This window comes from Aricia agestis, chromosome 18 (assembly GCF_905147365.1).
Source record: "Aricia agestis chromosome 18, ilAriAges1.1, whole genome shotgun sequence".
Taxonomy (NCBI): Eukaryota; Metazoa; Arthropoda; class Insecta; order Lepidoptera; family Lycaenidae; genus Aricia; species Aricia agestis.
Genome location: NC_056423.1, coordinates 11744433 through 11770945, shown reverse-complemented (window position 1 = coordinate 11770945; position 26513 = coordinate 11744433). Strand labels below are relative to the sequence as shown.

Sequence of the window (26513 nt, the reverse complement as noted above, 5' to 3'; positions counted from 1 at the left end):
CCAAACATACGTACTTATTAATTTATCTACATAAATATAATTTCTAATTTTGGTCAATCGCATTTACAGTTTTTAAGTCAGTAATAGATTTATCTTTGTTTTTATTAATCAAATACGATAGTTTAAAATGAATTATTTATTTATCTTTTTTTATTGTCAACTTTATAAGTTGTTGCTAATTTAAAAGAGGCATTGAAAATTTGATTACTTAATATTTTTAGTTCTTTCTATTTGAAAATGTAAATACATTATTATTGTTCTTAGTTAAGTAATTTATTAATAGATTAAGTTAGATACTATAACATTCGCAACTCTGTCCCACCACTGAAGTTTTCCTTCTTTCTTTTCTTTTACAGTCTTGAAATTAATACAGTATTTTTTTATTCCGCACTGTTACTTCAAATGTATAAATAAAAAAGGGTTAAATAAAAACAATATTTGATAAAAATTTCAGAATTTTTATTATTTTTACCACCTAAAACTTTTTGGCTCTATAAGTGACATAAATAAACAAGATTTTGGAATAAATCAACAAATCAGTTTTAATTAGACTGAAAAACAAAACTAATTTGGTATCGAATGCGCTAAAATTGTAATATCTTAGGTTCATTTTTATCGAAAAAATAAAACACATTGTATAGTTTCAATAACTTTATACAACTAAACTAATCATATTCTTAATATAATACAACTGGATCATTATTTACAATGTCAATATAAATTATAATGATATATTTACAACGTCGATAAACGTGATAGCTTTATTATAATACAAGTTCGAATATTGGAGTGCCCGATTACAAAACTATTGATTTGTTCATTACACAATTTTTTTTTATTTTAACCCGTAGGGATATTATTTTTAATTTAGAAAAAAAAAAACCTACAAAAAAAAAGTGAAGTTGGCGTAAAAAATGTATAGTTTGTCTTTTGAGTAATAGATGGCGCTTTAACAATTTATTTTAATATTCAGATTCAGAATTATTTTACAATAATTACCAGATCACACAAAAAGTAAGGACTTTAGAGAAAAGCTAATTAAACTTCAATAAATATACGTCTGCGTGAACGGCCAGTTACATATTTGATATTATGTAACAAATTATTTGAAAAGCGGCGCCGCTAAAATAAAGTCATTTCGTGGTCAAACGGCTCGTTCGCGCGGAAGCATATATCGATTCAATTCCTGAAGTAAAATGATTTCAATATTCTTTAAATATTAATAATGAATATAGGCAAACACGGTATTATACATATACATAATTTATTTACAGTTTTATTCCGAAATGTAAATAAAAGAGATAAAAAATTAATGACAAGATTTCGTACTTAAATGTTTTGCTTAGGTTAAAACGCGTGTCGCGTCATGTCGTGTCACATGGTGCCACTATGGGACACGTCACACGACATGACTCGACACTTCACTTTCCATAGAACTGACGTTTTACAAAAAGTGTCGCGTCAAGTTTCAACGCTTCAGTGCGAAAAGTAGCACCATTCAGGTACGAGGTACCTACTACCTATCAAACGGAGCAGGCAGGTGGTCAAGCGTTGAAGCGGTCAGTTTGCGTTCTTTGTGTTGTATTACACAGAGGGCGTTCTGACCGCGTCAGAATTCTTTGTGGCTGGCCGCCTGTACGTAGAACGCTTGAACGCGAGACCGCTCACTGTCTGATAGGCCCCTTAGAGAAAATGGTTAATGTGGTCAGTGGTCATCAATAACACAGCCAGCATCTATTGACTAGCTATTAGTACCTACAAAATATGTTTTGTACAATAGATGCTAATTTTGACATACGAAATAAATGACTTTCGTCATACAAAATAGACGAACACGACTGTGGTTCGATTGGGGTGCATCATCCAACGTCTTCCGACACACAAGTACGCTAGCCGCGTTATGCCGTCACCGACAACAATTTAAATCAAATGCTACTTTATGACCTAGGAATTAGGATGCAGGTTAATGGCCGTTCCCAATATTTGATCTATATCTGGTTTTGCCCTACTAAAGATAGGAATAGCTCACATTAGACATTAGAGACGTATATTTTATGTCAATTAAATGTTAGCTGCGATATGTCAAACCAGAGATAGATTTGAATATTGGGAACGGCCGTTAATTTTCTACCGACATTAATCTAGCGACCCATGCCGCCTCTGCTTTATACCTCTAGTTTGTAGTGACGTAGAGCGAGGTGAACAAACGGCCCACAACATATCGCGTGGAATTTGGAATGTTTTCGACTCCAAATCGAACAGAAATTGTGAAACAGCACGCTGAATTTAGCACCAGTTTATAAGAACGCATAAGCAGATATCGCTACTTGGTGTCGACAGTTTACTAGGTACGTCAACAGAGGGGTTAGTGCGAGTTTTATTCGATCATACGCATCGAGCGCGTAAACGCGAATTTATATGGGATCAAAGCAGTATCCACGTTAGCCAGTAGATGGCGCTGCTTTGATCCCATATAAATCGTTTTACGCGCTCGATGCGTATGATCGAATAAAACTCGCACTAACCCCTCAGGTGTCGCTAGTTGGTTTAACAGTTTAGGGCTTCCACACATAACTGCACACAATGCTACAAATTCGCATCGCATCGCAGTAATCTGCGACAAAAGTCATAATAAAAATGACATTCCGATGCGATGCGAATTCGCAGTTTTGTGCGCGGGGCCTAAGGACCTAAGGCCGATTCACACCGGAATGGCAGCGGCGCGGCGAGCACTTTCAGTGTCATATGATTTTAAACTTTATCTTCATTAGTGTAAGGGGGATATTAGATTATCATATATATTGGATCCGAGATCATCGAGTCAATGATGAAAATAGGATCAATGAAATATGATAATGTAATACGCAGATATGATCAAATGATCATATATATTGGTTCCTATATATGATCATAGAGATGATCCAATATAAATGATAATGTAATACCCCCCTAATACATAGTAACGCTTGAGAAACTTGGAAAGTTCGTACTCAAGCGATACTGCGTATTACAATAATGAAGGTGGTAACCGGTAGCCGGTAACCGGTGGTAGGCATCATGTAGACTTTCGAATATGAATAAAAAAAAATGAGTTTGAAGGTAATTGATAAAGATTAATAAAGATTTAAAATTATATTATGACACTAATGATGCTCGCCTCTGCGTTGCCATTCCGGTGCGTTTCGGCCCTTACTATACGTGTCAACAGATCTCGCTACTTGATATCAACAGTTTACTATACGTGTCACCAGGTGTCGCCACATCGTTGACAGTTCATTAGATACGTTAACAGATGTCGCTACTTGTCTCAGACAGTTTAGGTTGACAGGTGTCGCTAGTTGGAGTGGTTGCGGGCGGGGTGAGGCGGGGGGTGCGGGGGGTGCAGGGCGGGGTTGGCCACGGCGATGATGCTGTCGCCGCGCGCCGCCACCACCTGCGGCCGAGACTCCTCCGAGTCCTGTAGTATATAACAATTATATTTCAAGGACCAATGAACAACACTACATACTATTCAGTTAAAAAGTAGAAATAGTACAACAAGGCTTTATTTGAACGTGGCGAGAAAAGGAACTAAACGCTTCTATCATACAAAAACGTCATTTTTGACAAGTGTTTGACAGTTCTCCTTTACCAGCAGCGCTCCCGTCAATGTCACCCACGTTCAAATAAAGCTATGGAGAGAGAGAGTAAATAACAGTTGAAAAATCCTCCAAGAGTGGCGCTAGCTGCAGCAGAGGGTATGGAATGAATGTAGCCGTTGGTGACTACATATAAATTGAAGTTAGCCGAATAGACGAGTCACAGAATTACTGGCTTAATACCTACGAATAATAAAAACTAAGGAATCGTAACTCCCATACTATTACCGTTTTAAATTTGGTTCCTTTTGATCTGTCATGTAACGTCAGCCTAGTACCGCTCAAGGTCACCTAAATATTGCAAATGTAATGAAATGTACACTAAGGTACACTTTTTTGACAAGTACAATACTTGTCAAAAAAGTGTACCTGAGAGCATGTCTTTTGGCAGAGTTATTTGGCAGGTATTAACAATACCAATATATTTTGAAAAATATAACCTAAAATAGCTGAAATAAAAGCTGCTAAATGATTTAAAATTTACCCTGTTGCTACTGTAGCGCCACCCTAATTTGACGTATTTCAGCGAACACAGTTCTCCTCCATCTACACTCCATAGAGCAGACTATTTATACGGGCCTAGGTTCGCTTAGTAATAACATAATGCCATTAGTTACCGGCGGCGGCGTGCTGGTGCTGGAGTACGAGCAGCGCGAGTCCGCGTCATCGCTCTCAGTCTTCATGCCCCACCAACTGGAATTATACAACAATTTCATGTACCAACGAAGAATTTGATCCATAGGCTAGCTAGGCCGTTGACTTTAAAGTACTATCAGAGAAGTTACTATAGTATAAGAGATAATCATGCCCGTTTTCACCAACAGCACCTAAACCATATCTTTACTAAGGCCGGTATAAATAGTCAGTACTCAAGATGCATCTCGGTCTCAAGACACGGTTCAGGTTCTGTGATTGGTTGGCTGTCAAAATTTGGACCAATCACAGAGCCGAACCACGTCTTGAGACCGGGTCGCATTTTAAGTACTGACTATTTATACCAGCCTAAGTAAGGGACGCCTAAATTTAAGGTCTTTGGTGAAGACGGGCATCAGAGTAGTAAGTAGTAAGAGTATGATTAAAATTAATATTACCTATGACTAGAACTTCTTGCGTTCTCCGGACTGGTCCGTACGCTACCGTCGTCGTCCTGTAAAAACATTTTCAATACTGTACTTCTTTATTAACGACCTCGGATTACTTCATTATTATTTATTAATAATTGACAGTTAATATATGACCAGTTTTTGTTCCAGCTCCATAAGTTAACGTTTTTACTTTTTTAAATTATACAGGGTGCAATTAAACCTTCCTGCCAATTTTTTTTTCAGGGCTTAGGTATTATTTTAGGAGAGACCATTTGACCAAAAAAAATTTGGTGTTACATTTTTTTATTGACATATTTTATCCCATTTAAAATCGTTGCAGAAGGGTCACACGCAGCGCGGGGGAATGATCGGGGGTAACGCGGGGGAGGCGCGTGCGCGGGGTCACTTCACGCGCGGGCGACGCGTCGCGTCGTGTCCATTAATTGTAGTATTTTTTAGGATTACTTTCGGAAGCTATTTCTCAACATATTAGTACTGAGTGATTATAAAAGATAAAAAACGTGTATTTTTATTTTTAACAAGGATCAATATATCAAAATTTGGCAGGAAGGTTTAATTGCACCCTCTATATGAGATGGGTTAATAATATAATATTATGCATTGTTTATATTCAGCCACTGCCGCTGCTCATCATGCTGCCGGCAATATTGCCGAATACTTCTGCGGCAGAAACGACGCGAGTGAGCGTTTGAACACTCCATAGCGTCAATTCAGACCGCAACGCGACGAGGCGAGGCGAGGCGCGGCGCGGCATTTGTCAAGAGACGTCGCGTCTTGCGAATCTGTCAAATCCATATAAAATTAGAAATGCATCTACGCGTCGCCATGGTAAAAAGAGGGGAAGTAAGTTATCTTCATACAAAGGCACCGCGCGCGGCTTGTATGTGTGCGCCGTAGTATCAATGCGTCGCCACGTACGGCACACAACAAAATCTCGGTACCAGCCTAGTAAAACTGACCGAGATTTTGTTGTTTGATACTATGGCGCATACAAGCCGCGCGCGGTGCCTTTGTATGAAGATAACTTACTTCCCCTCCTTTTACTATGGCGTCGCGTTGCGGTCTGAATCAACCCTTACTCGCCGCGTCGGGCAGCGGCATGACGAATGGCAGCGCAAGGGACGCTGCCCATATCTACCCCATAGAGCTGAGTATAAACGACGCATTAGACTAGTATCGCAGGTTTCGCTTTAATATTATTAATTTAAAAAACAATCGAATACATACATTTTGTATTTACAACAATTTCAGCGCCATCTATTAAGCCCTGAGGGTAATTTTTACATACCAAATACTACCAAAAGAACTCAACAGATGGCGCTGGTTACAGATGTATAATATATTATATAAAACTTCGTAAAAATACATTTTCAGATGCAAAAGAAAAAAATTGCAACAAAAGGTTAATAAAGGTATCCGTACTTACCGCATGAACCATGAAAAGCGCTAATAAAAGGCAAAGAAATATTAGAAAAGCTGATACTAACATGCTCATTGAAGACCTTTGCTACTTTTTAATTACTTATTAATTTTATTGTTTATTATTTGTATATTATATTGTATCGAGGGTATGTTTTGACTATGAATAATGGATATGAAAATAGGGGTATAGTTTGAAACAACATTAATTGTATTTTCTTAATGAAAAAAACTTACTAGAATCCTTCAATAAGAATTTTAAATCTTATTGGAAAAGTCTTACTCACAAAAAGATTTATAATTTGAGAGCTATTTTTAAGGTTTTACACACAAGATTAATGAGATTTTCCACACATTAATGTCATGTCTCAAGCTTAGTCATTTTTAAGTCACAAGTCAAGTCATAAGAAATATTATGGGTTAATATAAAGTTTTATATCAACTTATTTTATTAAATATATACTTAATTAATTATCTTAAACTACTGTCCTTTCGACTTTTCAGGTACGTTTTGTAGGTTAACACCTCATTGTAGTGGTTAGCTCTACCAAATATAATGAGTGGACTGTAATAGTCTTAAAGGCGTAGTGGCTAACTCCACCAAAGTTTAGCGGACTATAGTAGTCTACTGTAACACTCTAGTCCAACATTTGTTGGTTTATGGTAGTCTACTCAAATGGTACTAATGAGTATTGGTTAACAGTTAACTCCACTAACAACAGTCAGTGGACTGTGGCCTCTCAGTGATCTACGTATGGTAAGTCTACCCTAGTGGTTGTGGTTAACTCCACCAATAGTTAGTGGTTAGTGGTCGTTAGTGGTAAGTGTTAGTCGGTGAGGTCTATGGGAGTGACCTGCCGCGGTCGCTTGCTGGGGGTCTCGTCGTCGTCGCCCCTCTCGTCGGTAGATGGCGTTGGTGGTAACCTGACAAAAAATTAAATAACACTTGTAAATCCCCTTAAATAATAATTATAACTATAAAATATAGTATAATTTGTTGTTAAATCGGCAACAGAAATGCACAAACTGTAAAAGTTTCAGAAGAGAGATAGACAGACAGACGGACAGAGTTAGTTTTTACCCTTTAAGTATGGGCGGCTGCCCCCCCCCCCTATATATATTCTGTGCTAGTACTTAAATATAGAAAAAATATCTAGTACTTTCATAAAAAACTTATCTTTATTATTTATTTAACACCTATCCCCATATATGGGTTATGAGAGTAAAAGGAATAGGGAGTGCTCTTGTGTACTGCGCACACACTTGGCACTATAAAATTACTCCTGCGTAGCTGGCCTGGTTTCAATGAAGCCGGCCATTGTCACCGTAAAGGAGTGAGCACACTGAGACGGGCTGACTGAGCCCCGGCACGGCCCGTCTCAGTGTGCTCACTCTTTAACCGGTGTGGGAATTGTACTGACCCGTGTTTGGAGTAGTGCAGGCCGGCGCGGCGGACGAGTTGCCTGGCGAGCGGGAACAGCTCGTCGCGCCGTGTGAGCAGCGCCGGCACGCAGCGGCAGATCTGAGCCGCCGCCTCGTTCACCATCACCTGCAACATAAAGTTATTGCTTATTGAAGAGCCTTAGGGCGAAGCCAAACACGCTTGTTTGGCTTCGCCCTAAGGCTAATTTCTGCCAGCTGAAATTCTGCATAACTCACAAATTACGCTTAATTTGTGAGTTATGAAGAATTTCAGCTGGCAGAAATCCTGCTCAGTTTTCTTATCTTTCAGTTTAAGTAATACAAAAGTCCTGTTTGATTCACACGAGCGTAATTTTGTGATTCATGATTTGTATGAAAATATGTTTTCACGTAAATCACGCTAGACTTGAGCACCTACCTACACAAACTGAAAACAAAAAGTTTTCTTCGACGTTCTGTCAATGTTGGTTGTCTGGAAGAAACCGCAAGCAGCGGTAAGACCGCCAATTTGCGCAAGTTTATTTTTATAATATTTGTATTGAGCTATATTTTAATGTGCAAATAAAGATTTTTTATTCCGATAAGAGGTGTGCAACAGCTAGCAGCGCGACAGTAATATTTCCTTTTAAATATATTATATATATAATATATATATATATATATATATATATATATATATATATATATATATATATATATATATATATATATATATATATATATATATATATATTCTGTCGTGGTTTCAGAAGAATGGCTCACCTCATGCAACGTCAGCGGTTTCTCCGGTTTCCGCTTGCAGTCAAACCTGCCGTAGATGGCCGCATATTTCCTGATCTCCTCCATCCTCCGCGGATCGGACTCCGGCATCATCATCACCAGTTCCAGGTCCTTGCACATCTTTTTCTTGGTATTCTGGGGCTTCGGCTCCAACTGGGGCAGATGTTTGCTAAGTTTCTCCGCCGCTGAGGCCAGCTTTTGAACGTGGACGTCCAGGAGGATGGGGGTGAGTTGGGGGGAAGTGACCGAGCTTGGACTAGACCCTGACGACGCGGGGGGACACGCGCTTTGGGGGGAGAAGGCTCGGGCTGTTGTGGTGACGGGCGCGGCCGGAGACGGGGGTAGGACAATCTTGGTGAAGGTCTGGACGGGGCTGACCGACTGCCTGACTTCCCTGGACGCGTTCGACCCACAACTATTATCCGGCGCGCCGGGGGAAGGACTATACATTGGGCGGTTATTATCCGGAGACGCGACGGATCTTGGCAAACTGGGCATCGAGGGGGGGATATTTAGAAGTCTTTGGTTGCACTGCATGAAGGGGTTTTCGGTGGGGCAGAGGTTGGGGACAATGGGGATTTGGAAGAGGGCTGGGTTGTTCACCCACTCCTGGAGGGCTTTCTGGAGTCTTCTGACGTGGAGGGGCTTGGAGGCCATGCCGACGAGGGCCATGATCTCCAGAAACTCCTCTTCGCCGGCGTCGCAAAGCTGCTGGACGTCGTCGCCACCTGAAATTTGAGGTTAATTTAAACTTAAGTAAAATGTAATTTAATCTTGGAAGTCTCGAGACGTGCCTTTTAGTAATTTCGATTGTTGAGTAGAAACGCAGTTTGGAACTATTTCCTATATACAGGGTGTAACAAAACTAAGTGATAATACTTTAGGGTGTGTATGTGTTTCTTATAGAGAGTTCACTGTGAAAGTAGCAGCGCTGAAAGGTCAAAACTTTTACTTTTGTATGGGCAAGCGCCCCGGCGTCACAAGTTTTGCTATACAAAAGTGAAAAAAATTGGTCTTTCAGCGCTGCTATTTTCACAGTAAACTCTCTACAAGGAACACATACACCTACCCTAAAGTGTTATCACTTAGTTTTGTTACACCCCAGTAGCCCTAGCATGGCCACCAGTAGAAATGCGAAAGTATAGACAAACTGTGGAGATAAACTTAAGGTGCCGTTCCGATCTTTTTTCGTTCCGAAAAATTCAATTATTAAAATGCCACTTTATGACATAGACTATATGTCTGTCATAAAGTGGCATTTTAATTGAATTTTCGTCGCGATTAGCCGCGGTAAAGATCGGAACGGCACCTTAAGTTTATGTCCTCAGTTATTCTATACTTTCGTATTTCTACTGGTGGCCATGCTAGGGCTGGCTAACTAATCATAAAGAGGAAAAGTTTTTTTGCATGGAATAAGCTTCGAAACTACTGGGCCGATTTCTGGCATAGTTATTGAGTAAACAACGGAAAAGGACATAGGATACATTTTATCGCTAAAAAATTATTTACAGCGGGATAGGTACCTATTGTTTTTACGCGGAGCCGATAAACAAATTATGGCGCAACGGAGATGAGGACATGATCTAGTCTATAATATTTTTTGTTAACGAACTTTTTTACAGCTTCTGATTTAAGTTCTGACTTAATAGCAACTAAGTTTAATGTTAACACACGGTACCAGATGGTTAACTGTTTGTATTCTTCGTTTTTGGGTCCAATCGTCCAACATTCATCTTTGCGATATCTACCTATCCAAAATTTTTATAAAAGTAATAAAATAATCATTTAATATTAAAGAAAAAAATTTAAAAAATCACAAAACCAGTTGACTGTATATTTTTATGAAACGAAATTTTCGAGGTTTTTTTTTTAATTTAAAGTGTCCTTTAACCCTTGCACTTACAGTCTTACACTAAAAAAACTCTACTAGAAAGGCAAGTTGATTTGCGTCTTGCCAAAAAACGTGAGATACTTAAAAAAAAGGATCGCTCACAGTTTTAATTTAGTCAAATATGCTAATATCTTACGTGACCATTTTGCAAAGGGGCCGCGCAAAAAAAAAACAAAAGAACGGCCGAAAGCCGAACCCTTGCATTCGTCTGGCGAATTAAGAAATTAAAAAAAACTACACATTAGTCTTTTTACATTTATGCAAAATTAGTTTTTTAGTGTCTTGAGTTTCTGACGATGAGAATTATTTTTTCATGTCGTTCCTTCGAATCTATGATGAATTTTTTCGTAGAATGCATCATCACTCTCATTATACAACGAGCTTTTGCCCGCGGCTTCGCTCGCGTTAAGAAGAATTATTATATACAAACTTTCATCCCCTATTTGAACCATTTGGGGTTGGAATTTATCAAAATCCTTTCTTAGCGCCTACGTTATAACATCTACCTGCATGCCAAATTTCAGCCCGATCCGTCCAGTAGTTTGGGCTGTGCGTTGATAGATCACTATGTCAATCAGTCAGTCAGTCACCTTGGAGTTTTATATATTTAGATGTGTCTCGACACCGGTGTCCGATCCGCTAATGTCATGATATAGGTATGGCACATTTTATCGACAAATTGGCTCTCAAATTTTTTCTCTCTCTCACGGTTGTAAAATGGCAGCCATTATAGTTTTTCTCGGGCTTTCATACTAATCTGACCAGTACATCCTACTCTATGACATATACTATAGTCTGTCATAAAGTGGCATTTTAATTGAATTTTTGTCGGTCGCGATTGGCCGCAGCCCGCAGTAAAGATCGGAACGGCACCTTTAGTTTATGTCCACAGTTTGTCTATACTTTCGCATTTCTATATAATGTCCGTGCTAGGGCTACTGATAGGTACTTTTCAATACTGATTTTTGTGGTTGACATACCTACAGCGTGTGTGTTGACAGTTGACACTTACCCATTTCTAGTAACGTATCGTAGTAGGCCAAGAGGCTCGCCCTCTGCATGACTCTGTATAGCTGGAGCTCTGCTTCGTTCGCGGGGGCTGACGTCACCACGACTAAAAAAAAAGAAATTGTAAATTAAAAAAATAATCGGCCAAGTGCGAGTCGGACTCGCGCACGAAGGGTTCCGTACCGTTATAGACCAAAATTAGGCCAAATTTTGTGTTTTTTGTATGGGAGCCCCTCTTAATTTTTTAATAAATATTAAATTAATATTATTATCAAATATTAAAGTACACATAAAACTAAGGATTGTGTGAAAAATTCAAGTACCAACCTATTGCTATTATTAATATAGAGAAAATTAATGGCAAAAAAATCACGTTTGTTGTATGTAAATATTAATTTTAAATTAATTTTATATACCCCTTAAATATTAATTTTATTTTGTTTTTAGTATTTGTTGTTATAGAGGCAAGTGGCAACATATATTATACACAATCTGTGAAAATTTCAACTCTCTAGCTATTACCGTTCTTGAGTTACAGCCTGGAGACAGACAGACAGACAGTCGGACAGACAACGAAGTCTTAGTAATAGGATCCCGTTTTTACCCTTTGGGTACGGAACCCTAAAAACTTAAACAAAAATAATAAATTGTAATAAATTTTAGGGTTTTCTTAAATGAAAAAAAAACTCATTTAAAATAATATTTTAAGGTTATAATATCTTGGCAATTGGCATCGTTGTAAACCTATGGTCTAATTGGGTTTAGGTACTTAAGTCTACTATTTCCCAGTTCTCAACCTTTAAACAACTTTAAACTGTTCAAAGCCTGGGCATTAAAACGTAAAAAAACTGCCAGCGTTCGCGTTATTGCGAAACTCAGACAAGTTATAATTTAAAAATCGAACACTAAATCGATATTTTAATAAAGGCTGTGCGTGATGTAAGCAATTTACCGCCTAAAATCGCGTGAGGACTGAGGAGACGCGCGGCAAAAAACTAACCCCTTTTAATAGCAACCCCTCGCAATTACCAAAAGAATCGGCTTAACCGTTAGCGAACGAAAAAATTTATGAATAAAGACCTATATAAAGGGCTCCCTTTATAATCGAAACGGGTTTACATCCAATACGAGCGCGGGAAAAATATCGACCTGGGTTGTCGGTCGTAAAAAAAGTTGCCACCCCAAACAGTTTGGATGCACACTATTGGGTTGGTGACGTTGAAAAAAATCGTGGGGTGGCATTATGTATTTACTACGCAGGTAAAAAAGGGTCGCCTAGAAAAAAAATCATAATAGATTTGTAGGTACATAAGGAATTTTATATAAAATATTACATATTAAGTTACTTTAGGGCAATCGTCATTGTGTACTATAATTTAATAGACGCTAATAATTTTTAATTTCATATACAATATATTAAAAACAACATACCTATAGTAAAAAATACAATATGTATAATATAAAAAAATGGAAAACCGAATGAGGAAAATTTACAAAAATATAATATCGTGTTTCTAGTAATTATCTATTTTATATGCCGTTGTTGTACCTATGAGAAAGTGCTCAAATACAATAAAATCTTCTACGGTAGTGAAACGAAAAATCATTCGCAAGTATTTCATTAATTTTAATTATCAAAAATATAAAACACACAGCAGTCATATATAAAACGGAGACTTGAAATACTACGTAAGTACGTCCGTACGCTATCAAAATCCCATGCGATAAACAAAAGATAGACAAAAGCAATTTTTTTAATACTTAAGATTAAGGCAGAAAAAAAGTTGATTGTTCAACATTTTTTCTACGCAACTCTATCTCACAACACTTTCTCAGACACGTAAAAAAACTTCACGCGATGTCCAAAAAATTAATTTGCATAATCTCCGAATAAAAAATCGCCACAACCATGCTTGTATGCAAATTTTGCACCGACACGGAGGGGTAGTTGGCCACATGTCTTATCCTTTTGTTTTTTTTTTATTTTACAAAAATCTGTGACGTAGCCTTGTATGATTTAATCACCAATTGTGTATTACTCTCACGCTTGACTTTTTATAGTGTTTTTTAATCTTGAGAACGTTTTCCGTATGCAAGCGGCGCAGTTGTATGCAAATTCGACTAATGAAAAATTTGATGTAAGTATTAATCATACCTACATCAAATTTTTCAACTACAACTAAAAATAATACAATAATAATCAGTTAATTTATTATCATGAAATGATAATTATTAAGAATTTTTTAGGGTTTCTTATTTTTCAGGCTACTATTTCATATTTTTATTAGGTAATATTTTTTATTACAATTATGAATCCGTTTGCTAGCTTTTATCAAAGGTTTTTATTACTTACGAGTATAGGAGATATAAAAGCAATATATATTATAAAATGCGTTTACTTTAAAAAATAATAAAAAAATACTCCAAAATTAAATTGACACATAATTATTACGGTACTTTTAAGCTCAAAATAATAATATGCAAGTAATTATAATGCCAGTAACAAGTAAATTATAATACATAGGTATTAGGTAATCGCAAGCCTAAAATCGTTGAAATACTAAAATCTGCTAATGTTTCTGGTAAATGATAATACTTACTTAATTATTTTGAATCAGAATTATTCGACTTTGGTATGCAGGGTAGGTATGCCATCACGTTGTTTTGCTAACTTTTTTTGTATATGTGTATGTATGTGTGGGTAAATTAGTTGGGGCATTTTTTTATTATTAAAACATTTAAAAAGTTCTAAATATTTCCTTTTTTTCTCGTTTCACCCGTACATAATACAGGACAATATCTACAGGTTTTGCTTGATTACAATAATATTGTTTATTTTTGTTACAACACAATATTTTTTAACATTTTTAATTATCTCTTTTTCATTTATACTAACATTACTTTATCATAATATGTTTTGTACATTATCTATATTAATAATGTTAATAACTACTTTACACAACGGCTTCATATTGAACACAGTGGTAGCACGTGTATCCGATTCGACGCAATTTTTATTACATTATAATTACATTTTTATGCAATAAGTGGTAAATATTTCCTTTAGCGCTGCTACCTTCACAGCGATCTTTTTACCAGAAGACATCGAGACACTTATCAATAGTTTTTATTTTTTTATTATTCGTAGCTTAACAACATAAAATATTTTAATAAATTGATTACAAATATTATTAGTACTTACTTACTTACTATCCGTGTCTGAAAGGCCAAAGATTTTGTTCATTTGTTTTTTTTTCTCTTATTATTTTCTCACTCAGTTTAGTATTCCATGTATTTACTTAGGTACCTATTTAAAATACATATTTTTTTTCATGGTGAAATAAATTTCGTATAATTGCGAATCATTAAATTCATTAAATTCCTGTTTATTTTTCTTCCTCTGTGTTAATAAAGCTTTTTTCATTTTCGCATACCTAACTTTTCATTAATCATACGCTAAAATAACTTTTACCCCTTTCTAAATTAACCTACTAACCCGGTATGAAATTCCACAGCACGAATTTCACATGAAACTTTAAAAGGATTAAAAAGAAAAAAAAGCAGTAAAAAGAATATAATTTATTCATCCTTGAAGACGCTATTAAGCATATCAATCACATTGCAAGTGCTAAAAAATACCTAATCGGATGCGCAGTCACATCCCGAATTCACTGTCATTAGCGCTTTTTTTAACGAGGGAACACCGTTCCTTTTTCAAATTCAAATTCGGCGCGACAATAGCGTGTTTTTGTTTATCCGCCACAGACAATATTGTCTTCAGATAAGATTATTCAAACTTTTTAAGGTGACGTTTTGTTGCGTCTATAATTACTATGGAATTGCATTGATATGAGAACGAGGCGGTATTTTCGCACGAAAATCCACGATGTGGTAACAAGATAGCTAATTATAGACTTGTTGTTATGGGGTGAATACTGATTATTAAATATTAAATAGTCATTTAAGTTCAGTTACTCATCATAATGCCAATCTAAGCTTTCTGCAGGATTCTCTAAAGTTGTAACTCTAGTACTATACTAATCTTTTTTTATTGTTTAAATCAGTTTTAGAGAAAAAAAAATTTAACTTACCATTTCTTTGTTCATAAAAGGAAATTATAAATTGTCTTTGGTTTTTGTTCTAAACTTAAAAAAAAAAACTAGTGTTGTCCTCAGCCGGTCAACTTCCGTCGATTTTTTACGATGACTAGACCATTTACATACGTGATAAAAAACGCGGGATTTAAAATCGAGAGTGAGATCCGAAGCAGGTGCTCACCTTTTATAATTAATCAAAGCATCTGTTTTGTAATTACCCATATTTTGAGGGGTTAATCAAATATAATAAAGAAATTATCTAATGTTTAATTACGTTTTAAATTAAACAGGTGATAGTCGTCATCTTTATACATTTCTTGTAATACAACTAGTCAACTACTATCTATTAATTTACCTAATACCACTACATATTGCCTATTGATAATGATATTTTCGAAAGTAATAAATTATAATAAATAAGTAATAATATGTATGAATTTATTTTAAGTAACAAATAATACGTTATTTTACGTAACATTTTCGTTAAGGCTCAAGGAACCATATTTACAAAGAAGCTGGCCCGGCAAACATTGTCTTGCCACATATTTTATTTTGTGTTTTAAAACAGATAAGTTGACAGAATCGACCTATAGGACATAATACGAGTATATCGGTTCGACCGCTGATTTACAGCAAACACGAGAACGCGAGAATTTCTATGTATATTATAGACATGGCATGATAAAGCGTGGTTTTTGGGATGGTTTGAAGTTTGAACTCAGGATATGTGACCCGATTGACAACTCTAGTCATGAGGCAGTCGGAGATTAGGCTGCCGGACGTGGCGTAGGAGAGGTAGAAAGAGAAATAGAGAGAAGCCTGTTGTTTCATTTCAAGTCTACAGATGCTTAATAATTTTTCTATCAAATACAGTGCTTGCTGTATTTGATAGAAAAATGTCTGAGTAGTTCTCGGTAGTTTGCCGCTCTTTTTCCATAAAAAAGTAAAAAAAGGTCTGTTGTACCCTGGGGCGCCACTTACGTTGTAACACATGTCCTACAGCCTCTAATTGGTACCCCAGTTAGCACCTTCAACACATTCGATAGAGGAAATTGTTTCTACCGCTTGGTCAGTTAATGTTAGTGCTGCGTTCAGAGGATATCGATTCGTCACTTTATTGATGTTAACTTTTCTTATTTTCTAAATAAAACATCCATGGTTTTGTAACTAAATACTTTATTGCATTCGTACGGAAAATACACAGGAAAAATTCTAACAGCAGAAGTAAATGTCTAAAATGTCATAATTTAGAAAAAAAACAATACTTAATTTAAAAAACTCAGCAAAACTCTTTTATAGAATCCACAACAAGTACAGTTGTGTAAGTAGGTGATTTATTAATTTAACAAGCCTGAGCTCTTAAAACTTACATTATCTTAACATCATTCTTATTCTAATTCTATTTCAAAGATTAGTCATAAAATTATCTAGTTTATAATTAAGATAAAAATAACTAATTATTTTTATCAAATTACAAATAATTAGGTAGCTAATTACAACATAAAAATTATCGACGTAGGCGCAGCACTAGCGCGATAGCGAGGCCATCTGTCAGAAAGGGTTAGGGGTCCCTCCGACCCTGTTTACATTGTGTCGACACACTGACACCGTTTGCGGGTTGACGGGAACTTGTTGTGAGGGGTTAAAAAAAGGTATTGAAACCAGCTTAAACGTAACGAGGTCAAAATATACTTTTTTATTAATTTCGTCAAATTGGGCCAATAAGGTACTAAAAATGAAATTATTTTGCCGAAAAAATAAAAAAAGTACTTATATAGATTTTTTTAAGTCCAACCACACGCGATAAAAATACTTATTGTATTTCCTTTATTGCGCAGTTATAATAATAAGGTGAAATATTTTATTCGGTAGCATAATAAGTAATAACCACAATATTATATTATCTTAGTAACTTTTGTTTACCAAATGACTTTGAATGAATGTAAAAAAAAAATAATTCATTCAAAGTCATTTGTTACAATAATTTATTATATTAGTAGGTAAACTTAACAATTTTCCTTTCGGAATCGCGTAGTCAAGTTCTATTGATTGATCCCTCAATAATATAAATCGATATTCTGACACAATCAACTCGATAGAATTCGAACAAAAACTAAGTCCTCCTTTGAGGACATGCTCGTAATATTATGAAAAGAAAACATTCTATAAAATAATTAAAGAAGAACACAGCCACCTTTACGATCCCAATCTAACCCTTTATCGGCTATTTATTATTCATTCAAAAGCAATAACTCTTTTTATAAAGACAAATGTCCAGTTGCGCCCTCTTTCGGAGTTTTTTGCCTCTTTTTGTCTATGGTCATATTTGACGTTCTCACGGAAGAGGATGAATGGTCTTAAAAAATGAGGAAGGGTTGAAATTATTAGTTTTATCTGTAAGGTGCAATGTGTGGGAATAAATGACCCCATGTGTATTTTTTCAATTTCCCGGAAGATGGACCAGTGCGGCCATCGAGGGGTTGAATTATACAATAGACAATCTGGTTAAAATAACACTTGTTAAAGAAGTATCTAATCTTACTAAGAAGTAACAATAAACCTATAATGCTAAGTCTATGGAAGTAACTACGACAGTATATATTAAGTCTATGGAAGTAACTAACTCAGAAGTTTGTTGAATCCACTGACATATAAGCACAGAATAGATAATAGTACAAGTACGTAGTACTTATTACCTCAGTGGTTGAATCTAATAAAAAAAGTTTTAATGCGAATTCTTTATATGTTGCGGAATAATATATTATACATAATTTAGTAACGCCGAAATAGGTATCAATTTGATATAAATCTGAAAAACGTTTTGCGGTTGCATTTTTTTTAAATAAAAAGTAGATAAGATTAAAAATAATAATAATGGAATCACATAATTTGTAATCGTTATTCGTTAATATCCTAAAAAAATTAGCGAATCCCGAGCGAAAAACTAATTTCGGTGAACATGTAGTTTTACTATAACCGTTGTTGAAAATTGTAATAAATCTGGAATCTTTTCATTCAGATTTTATTGACCCACCTACTGAGGCGAAAAAACGCCAAAAACGAGAGGCCCACCACAATAAAACGTATAAAAAACCCATTTAAAGACGTACAAAAAAGGCTTGGGGAGATTTTTCACCTGCAATAGGCAGAGGGACTGAGTGACCGTGAGAACTGATAGCAGCTGAGGGCTTATTATCTTCAATTTAATAAAAATAAATTACAAAGAGCATCATCAACGAGGTTTTTTTTAATATAAATTTGGGGGCAAACGAGTGTACGGGTCATCTAATGAAAAGCAACATCCGTCGCCCATGGACACTCGATATTAGAAGAGCTGCAGGCCTTTTAAGAGGAAAGAGGCTTTCTCAGGCCCGGATCTAGGGGGTGTGAGAGGGTGCACTTGCCCCGGGCGGAAAAGATTGGGGGGGGCAACTACCAATCTTTTGCCGCTTTCTTCACCGCCGCGTGCGCCACCGGTGGCCCACCGCGGAGGATTACAAGATACATTAAAAAGATTTCGAAATACAGGATTCGACGAATGGTTTAAGGAAGCTACTACGATTGCCGAGTCAATGTCAGTAGATACACACATTAAAAAACGCAGAGTACCCAAAAGAAAAAGGATGCCTGGTGAATTAGCGGACTACGAGTTGCGGACACTCTCTCCAAGTCAAAGAATTAGACAACCTACAAACATTATATTGGACCGAACTTTAATGAAAATCAATCTCAGACTTGAAAGCGTTAGGGAACTGAATTTAGCTTTTGCATTTTTAACTGGAGAAGAAATAATGAAAATGAACGTAAACGATTTAAATAAATATGCACTCAATTTGGCTCTTAAATATGACATGGACTTAAATTAAACGGAATTAATTTCTGAAGTTAGAGTTTTTCAAGAACAAGGCAAATACTTACATTCAAATATTTAAAATGAATTACAACCTGTTTCTTTGTTAGAAGTTATATATAAAAACGATTTACAGGATACATTAATTCCTAACTTGAGCACAGCTCTTAAAATTTATGCAACCCTTCCTGTAACTTTTGCTTCATGTTAAAGAAGCTTCAGTAAAATGAAGCTTATCAAAAATTATCCACTCCACAATGTGCCAAGAGTGCTTGTCGGGTTTGGCTATATTGCCCTGAGAGCGAAATAGCCAACAACATAAATTATGAAAGTGTTATTGACGATTTCGCTGAAATGAAATCAAAAAAAAATAAACCTTAAATTTTATTATAAATTAATAAACAATTTTATAAAAATCATAGCATTTTATTTAAGTACCAATTGAAAGCACATTTTTGCTTGTAGGCGGCAAATTGGGATTCTGCTCTCCCCTTTTTAAAACGTAGATCTGGGCTTTCTTCTTAAAGGTTTGCAGGTCGGTTTAGCCCGGAGAATGGAGAAGATTGAGTTTTATTCTAGATTTCGTCGTTAAACTTCTAACACCACGGATGTCCAAAATAGAAATTTTTCAGGAGAAGGAAAAAATGGCATAATATTCTGTAGACGCCATTCTAATCAGACCTTTTACTGGCCACAGTCCATATATTTTATGTGAGGATTTTTTTCTTTTTGATAGAAATTTGTTCATTCTTTACCGCATTTCACTAGCAAGTCACAACTCGTAGGTAGGTACTCAACGCCCAACAGAAATATGTTTGCTAGCAAAAAATCAAATATCAAATATGTAATTAAAATAAGTTTTGTTCGATAATTCGTTTAAAATATTGTGTTCAAAAAAACTAAAGTTTGTAATAATTCAAAATACATCTGTCTAATGTCGCCTACCTAATGGTCATCTTCGGGCGGAACATAAAAACTAAATCAAACAAAATTCATAGCGTAATAAAATTATAACGTATAAATTGAAAAGACACATGCTATTTCCGATTCACTACTCAAGGGTTAACCGGATAAAAAATGATCACCCACAGCCACAGGCCGCAAACGAAAACGACAATTAAAAAGAAATAAAACAAATCTCTGGCCGTCACTGTCAAAAAAGGCGGGAAAACAACTGACGTTACTTTTTTTAAATCCAACAGGTGGCAAAGGGTTAATGTCTAATGCTCATTGCGGTGAAAGCGTGACAAATAAACAATATAAACATGTGTTATGAACGTTAATTAATTATAAGAAATCGTAAGCGATACATTTTTTTCCTCAAAAAGGGATATCGAAAAGAAAGTTGTTTAAATGGTGCAATAAAATGGCAGAAGGTGCCTATTGCTAGATCTGACAAATGGAATATATTCAATCGTTCTTTTTTTAAGTTTATTTAAGTAGATTACAATATAATAAAGTATGCATTTCATTTGTGGATTTAAAAAATAGTTTGTTCAAACAATACAATTTTAAAAAGAAAGGCGTATTTCGCCGCGAAAAAATCGCTAAAACCGATTTGACACCTGTCAAAAAAAACCGAGGTCCTTGACCTTTGAATTGGAAGCAGACAAATCTAAACCCTATCTTAAAAGTTCAAAACATACTTTCGAATGCATCTTAATGTAGGTAACAAAAGTATTGTTTTTTTCATTCCGGTGTCGTTCCATTTTAACTTCTACTGTGTTATAATAGGGTGCATATTAGAATGCGGTACCGCTGTCCATCTGCCAGACAGCTGGTAGATTATATCGAACTTGTCAGTCCAAATCAAAGTAGACGCGGTAGGGTTAATTGTTTATAACCAAGATATGAGGGAATTTGTATAATAATAATATTTAAATTAGTAATGAACGTGAAAAATCTTTCAGACAGGAATTGTGACGTCATATAATTATGAAAATTAGTTCCGTGTCTCTAGTCTCTACTATAGGTATACTAATCTCTATCCCCCTGACTAATAAACGCTGCATAAGCTTTGAATAGTTATAAAGTTTTTTGTCTTCTTCGATCCAATTAAAAATGTCACTTGTGTGACAGGAACAAAACACTGTATAACTATTCGTGGGAGAGCCATGCTTCGGCACGAATGGGCCGGCTCGACCGGAGAAATACCACGTTCTCACAGAAAACCGGCGTGAAACAGCGCTTGCGCTGTGTTTCGCCGAGTGAGCGAGTTTACCGGAGGCCCAATCCCCTACCCTAATCCCTTTCCTACCCTCCCCTATTCCCTTCCCTTCCCATCCCTAACCTCCCCTATTACCCTATTCCCTCTTAAAAGGCCGGCAACGCACCTGCAGCTCTTCTGATGCTGCGAGTGTCCATAGGCGACGGAAGTTACTTTCCATCAGGTGACCCGTTTGCTCGTTTGCCCCCTTATTTCATAAAAAAAAATTCAAAGCTTATACAACGTTTATTAATTATTAGTAAGGGGGTACATGTATGTAAAAATCAATGCCACTTCGTTGTAACTTTATAAGTTATAACACTTATAACTCAAGAACGGGCTCACCTTCCCGAACTGTTTAAGCTTTCTTCGGACTATTTAGTCGATATGGTTGATACTTGATGTGAAGTTTGCACAAAATCGGTTGAGCGTTTCTTCATTCGTCACATTATTTATTGTAAGGGCCTGTTTCACCACTTTCTGATAAGATTCCGAATAGGCTATTCACAACTTTTTTTACATATTCTCCATACTTGATCTGTCAAGTTAATTGGTGGATAGCCTATTTGTCACTTATCAAACAAGCCCTAAGTATAACAAATAAATTCAATAAATGGAGGATCGTTTTTTTAATAGGGATTTTGCTGTCAGAATAAAACTTTTTTCAGTGTCGTACAAGCCAGTTCCAATTTTTTATTTTATTATTTCACTTTATACGTAGCGAAGCACGTATCCGGTCGCTAGTAGGTAATACATATAACGTATCATAAAAATGTGAAAGATGTAATATTATGTAGTGAAGTGTCGTGCGTTTCTCAATAAAACGTAGTTTACAATTTAAAATTACTTTTAATTTCACTAAACTTAACAGGTTATGGGCCCAGTCCTTCCTGCTTCAAGTACGACAGAAAAATATTTTTACTCCGTGTAACAAAATTTAATTTAAACTTAAATAATGATAATATATATAAAAAGTTACATCATATAACTCTTTAATTGCATACTATTTATAGTATTCGTTAGGTATGTAGGTCACATCGGGTCATAATTTATAGGCAGGTGTAAAGATTGTCAACCCCATAGGAAAAAATGTAGGCCAACAATATACAGGGTGTAAAAAAATAAGTGATAATACTTTAGGGTGTGTACGTGTTCCTTGTACAGAGTTCACTGTGAAAGTAGCAGCGCTGAAAGACCAATTTTTTTTTTTCACTTTTGTATGGGAAAACTCGTGATGCTCGGGCCCTTGCCCATACAAAAGTGAAAAAAATGTTTGGTCTTTCAGCGCTGCTACTTTCACAGTGAACTCTCTACAAGGAACACGTACACACCCTAAAGTATTATCAATTATTTTTGTTACACCCTGTATTAAAGCTTATAAGTTCGAACTTCCAATCCTTACTTTATAATATTATAGAGGTAAATGAAATAGTGTGTCTATCTGTCTGTCTGTCTGTTACCTCTTCACGCTCAAACCGCTGAACCGATTTAACCGAAATTTGGTATCAAGATGCTTAGGGTGGGTTGCACCAACTTACTTTAACTATAACTGTATCTTTAACTACAATGCAAAATGTCAAATCTTTGGTTAAAGTTAAAAATGGACGCCATCAAGATGCCATACTTAACCTTTACCATAGAGCTCGACAAGTTTTTAAATACACGTGGCGAAACTAACGCCATTTTTGACAGTTCTCTTTTACCAGCAGCGCCCCCGCCCACGTTCTTATAAAGCCTTGTCGGGCCAGCTACGTCTTCTGTCAAATTATGTTTTCAAAGTTAAGGTTAAAGTTAAATTAGCCTTAACTATAACCATAACTTTAACTTTAACCACGCCTCTGGTGCAACCCAACCTTAGAGTTACGAGAAAGGACATTATAATATTATGATACTTTTAATACCCGAAAAATGTACGGTTTCCGCGCAATATCTGCGGGTGTCATCTAGTGCATGAATATTAAATACATATTTTATAAGTAGGTAAGTATAATAGCATTTAATATGGCAAAACAACGCCTGCCGGATCGGCGAAATATACAATCCCCACTGCCCACTGTCCCACATACTCTTGCCCCTGCGGTGGGCAAAAAATATGCCCATATAAACTTGAAGTGGGACAAACGTACTGGTTTTTATTGTCAACTCATTATATGCGGTCGTTTATTAAGTTTTTATTATTATAATTATGGAATTTCGATGTTAATGAATGTTATTATGGGGTCAAATATAGTCGGCACTTTTGCCGATTTTTTTTATACTTTGAATTATTCAATTACATAATATTGTTAAAAAATAACTTTAAGCTGAGGAAATTTGTCACCTTGTGTAAACTTTTTATACCCCATCATAACCCTCTTTTTGCAGTCGAGGAATAATCCAAGCTTACGTCAAAAGTCAAAACATTGACCGAAAAGAAACGCAAACCAATAAATAAATCAGAACCATTAATGATGCTTCATAAAAACAGCCTGATACATGCCCTAGAACCACAGCAGGCTTAGCATGAGTATAGAAAAAAAGCGAAAGAATAGAAATGCTGATATTGATAGATTTTAGAGACAAATGACCGATTTTCCCTCCTCAGTCAAAAGTGACTGCACTTTGCCTATGCTTTCGTAGTAAGATAACTTTTCTATGCTACCTCCTAAAGGAAAAAGAATAAGAAGCATTAATAATATTATGATAATAATATTCGTATATTCTGTAACCTGACATAACACTTTCAAATATTGCTAAAACTTTAAAAAATTCCATGTCCAATGCTTAAGTTTCAACAGCCTAAAAACATAAAATTCGTCGCGAAATTGCAAATGTGTTTTGGCGCTAGCCGCCTATTATAAATAATTAATGAATCCCGCTCTTATGCACGATAAAATGCCATTACGGACATTCGGATTTGCAAAAACCCACCGGCGAACCCGTCCCCACAAAAAATTCGCTTAAAAGACTTCGCGGCCATCGCTGGAATTCCACCACTTCTTGCCGCTCCATCATTTGACTTCCACCATTATCTGTTTAACGATTAAAAAACACAGATTCGATGAAGGCATTCGTCGGCGAAGGTTTTTGTCATAAGCCGAGAATATGGAGGCGAAAAACAGACGTAATTGCGCCATATAAATATTGGCCCTCATGAAAATTCAACGCACATTACCGGCCCTAAAAAACAATTGCACAGGGCTGCGATAAAAAACCCTCGATTCTTAGCTCATAAAAAGCCTCTCGAATGTTGTTTAATATCTAAAATGACAGATGCGTGGAGTACAGACGGACATTAATAAAAATAAAGGAGTCTCACCAAACACGATTTGCATATTAACAATCATTGTTGTAAGCGGACAAAGCCGTAGCTTCTTTAATTTTTTAGAACGCCTTTGAATGTTTTTTCGCGGTTCCTCTGTTTGAATTTCGAACGCATCTTTTTTTATGTTTGAAGTTTGAACGTGCAATATATTTGTGTATTACCCGTAAAATATTATCTTGACAATCAAAATCTCATTTTGGTAGAACTAGAAAAGATGTTGGACAGTGGATTACAAAGATAAATAAGTAAACGGGTTAAAGTAAGGAGAAAATATGTGTAGAGTTGTAGCTTATCTATATATATAAAACTCAAAGGTGACTGACTGATTGACATAGTGATCTATCAACGCACAGCCCAAACCACTGGACGGATCGGGCTGAAATTTGGCATGCAGGTAGATGTTATAACGTAGGCATCCGCTAAGAAAGAATTTTGATCAATTCTAGATCTACCTCCGAGGGGTTAAAATAGGGGATGAAAGTTTGCATATAATAATACTTCTTAACGCGAGCGAAGCCGCGGGCAAAAGCTTGTAATAATATAATTATGTGTAGTACTTATTACAAAAAAAAATATTATGATATTATTATTTTTTATAACAAAGTTAACAAAGCTGAACTAGAACACACTAAGCGCAAAAGTTTGATGAAAATTTGCATAACAAAGCTTTATAGTATTGGCATAAATGTTAAGTACCTACTCTTTTTAAACATGTATTTTCAATTTTGATCGTTTTAAACAGGCTCTACAAAATTTTGTTATAAAAGTTAATTTAAACAATAGTTTTTACTTACTACTTATTAGTTTTTATATTATTATAAGCAAGGCGCAAGCTTATGTCATCAAGACTATAATAATAAAGACATTTTACAAGAAATTACGGCAATTCAAAACTACAAGGTGCCAGGCGCGGTCGCAGCATGAAGGTTCGGAGAGGGTCACACAAAAAAAAAATATCGCTGATATAGGATAACTAGAAACCTTAAATTATTATTTGGCAAGATTTTGAGATTTTCCAATTTGACTTTAGATTTTGGGGGGAGGGGGTCATGTCCCCTGTGACCTCCCCCCCCTCGGACCGCGCCTGCAAGGTGCACCAAAAGCACTATAATCTATAATAACTTAATTTAAATGATGTCAACCATAAACAACGATATACTTTTTAATAACCTCCTACATTTAAATATGGAACGCTGAAGGCGCCATAACGCGGGCTCCAGTCGGTCTGCGAAAAAACTACGCATAAGTATGGCACCAGTAGAGATCCTCGGCATTCGGGCCACGATTACTATTATTTTTATTAGGAATATTTTTGAAAGAAAACTTACTATTAAAGATATTATGCAGCATGTAACGCTTAGATAGCTGCTTTCTTTGACTGTCAATAATTGTCATCCATACTTCCCTACTTATAATATTATAAATACGAAAGTGTGTATGTCTGTCTGTCTGTTACCTCTTCAAGCCCAAACCACTGAATAGGTTTTGCTAAAACATGGCATGGAGACACCTTGGGTCCCGGGAAAGGACATAGGATACTTTTTGTCCCGGAAAAATGTACGGTTCCCGCGCGATAAACGAGTTTTGGCGCAACGGAGTTGCGGCCAAGCTTGTGAAACCTTACGTATATATGCTGTCTTAGGAATATTTTGCTGTGTAAAAATTTTATTACTGAGGGGGAAAATTTTGGTGCTACTTATTTAAAAGACCGGCTTTGTAACAGTGGAAGCTCTTCCACTGTTTGTTACAAAAGTATAAAAGTGTTTTTTATCTATAGTCTGTCAAGAAATTG

The 26513-nt window shown here is 35.9% G+C and overlaps 1 protein-coding gene across 1 annotated transcript in view; it reads right to left on the bottom strand.

The window, feature by feature from the left end:
* Positions 1-3160: 3160 nt before the first annotated feature.
* LOC121735822 (NGFI-A-binding protein homolog) overlaps positions 3161-26513 on the bottom strand; it is a 33049-nt gene continuing 9696 nt past the window's right edge. The window contains exons 2-8 of the mRNA XM_042126785.1: positions 11269-11370; positions 8348-9093; positions 7585-7712; positions 7018-7087; positions 4730-4785; positions 4256-4331; positions 3161-3457 (exon numbers count right to left, since the gene is read on the bottom strand). Of these exons, the coding sequence (XP_041982719.1) occupies positions 3335-3457; positions 4256-4331; positions 4730-4785; positions 7018-7087; positions 7585-7712; positions 8348-9093; positions 11269-11370 (1301 nt within the window). The 3' untranslated portion in view covers positions 3161-3334. The remainder of the gene's footprint in view (positions 3458-4255; positions 4332-4729; positions 4786-7017; positions 7088-7584; positions 7713-8347; positions 9094-11268; positions 11371-26513) is intronic.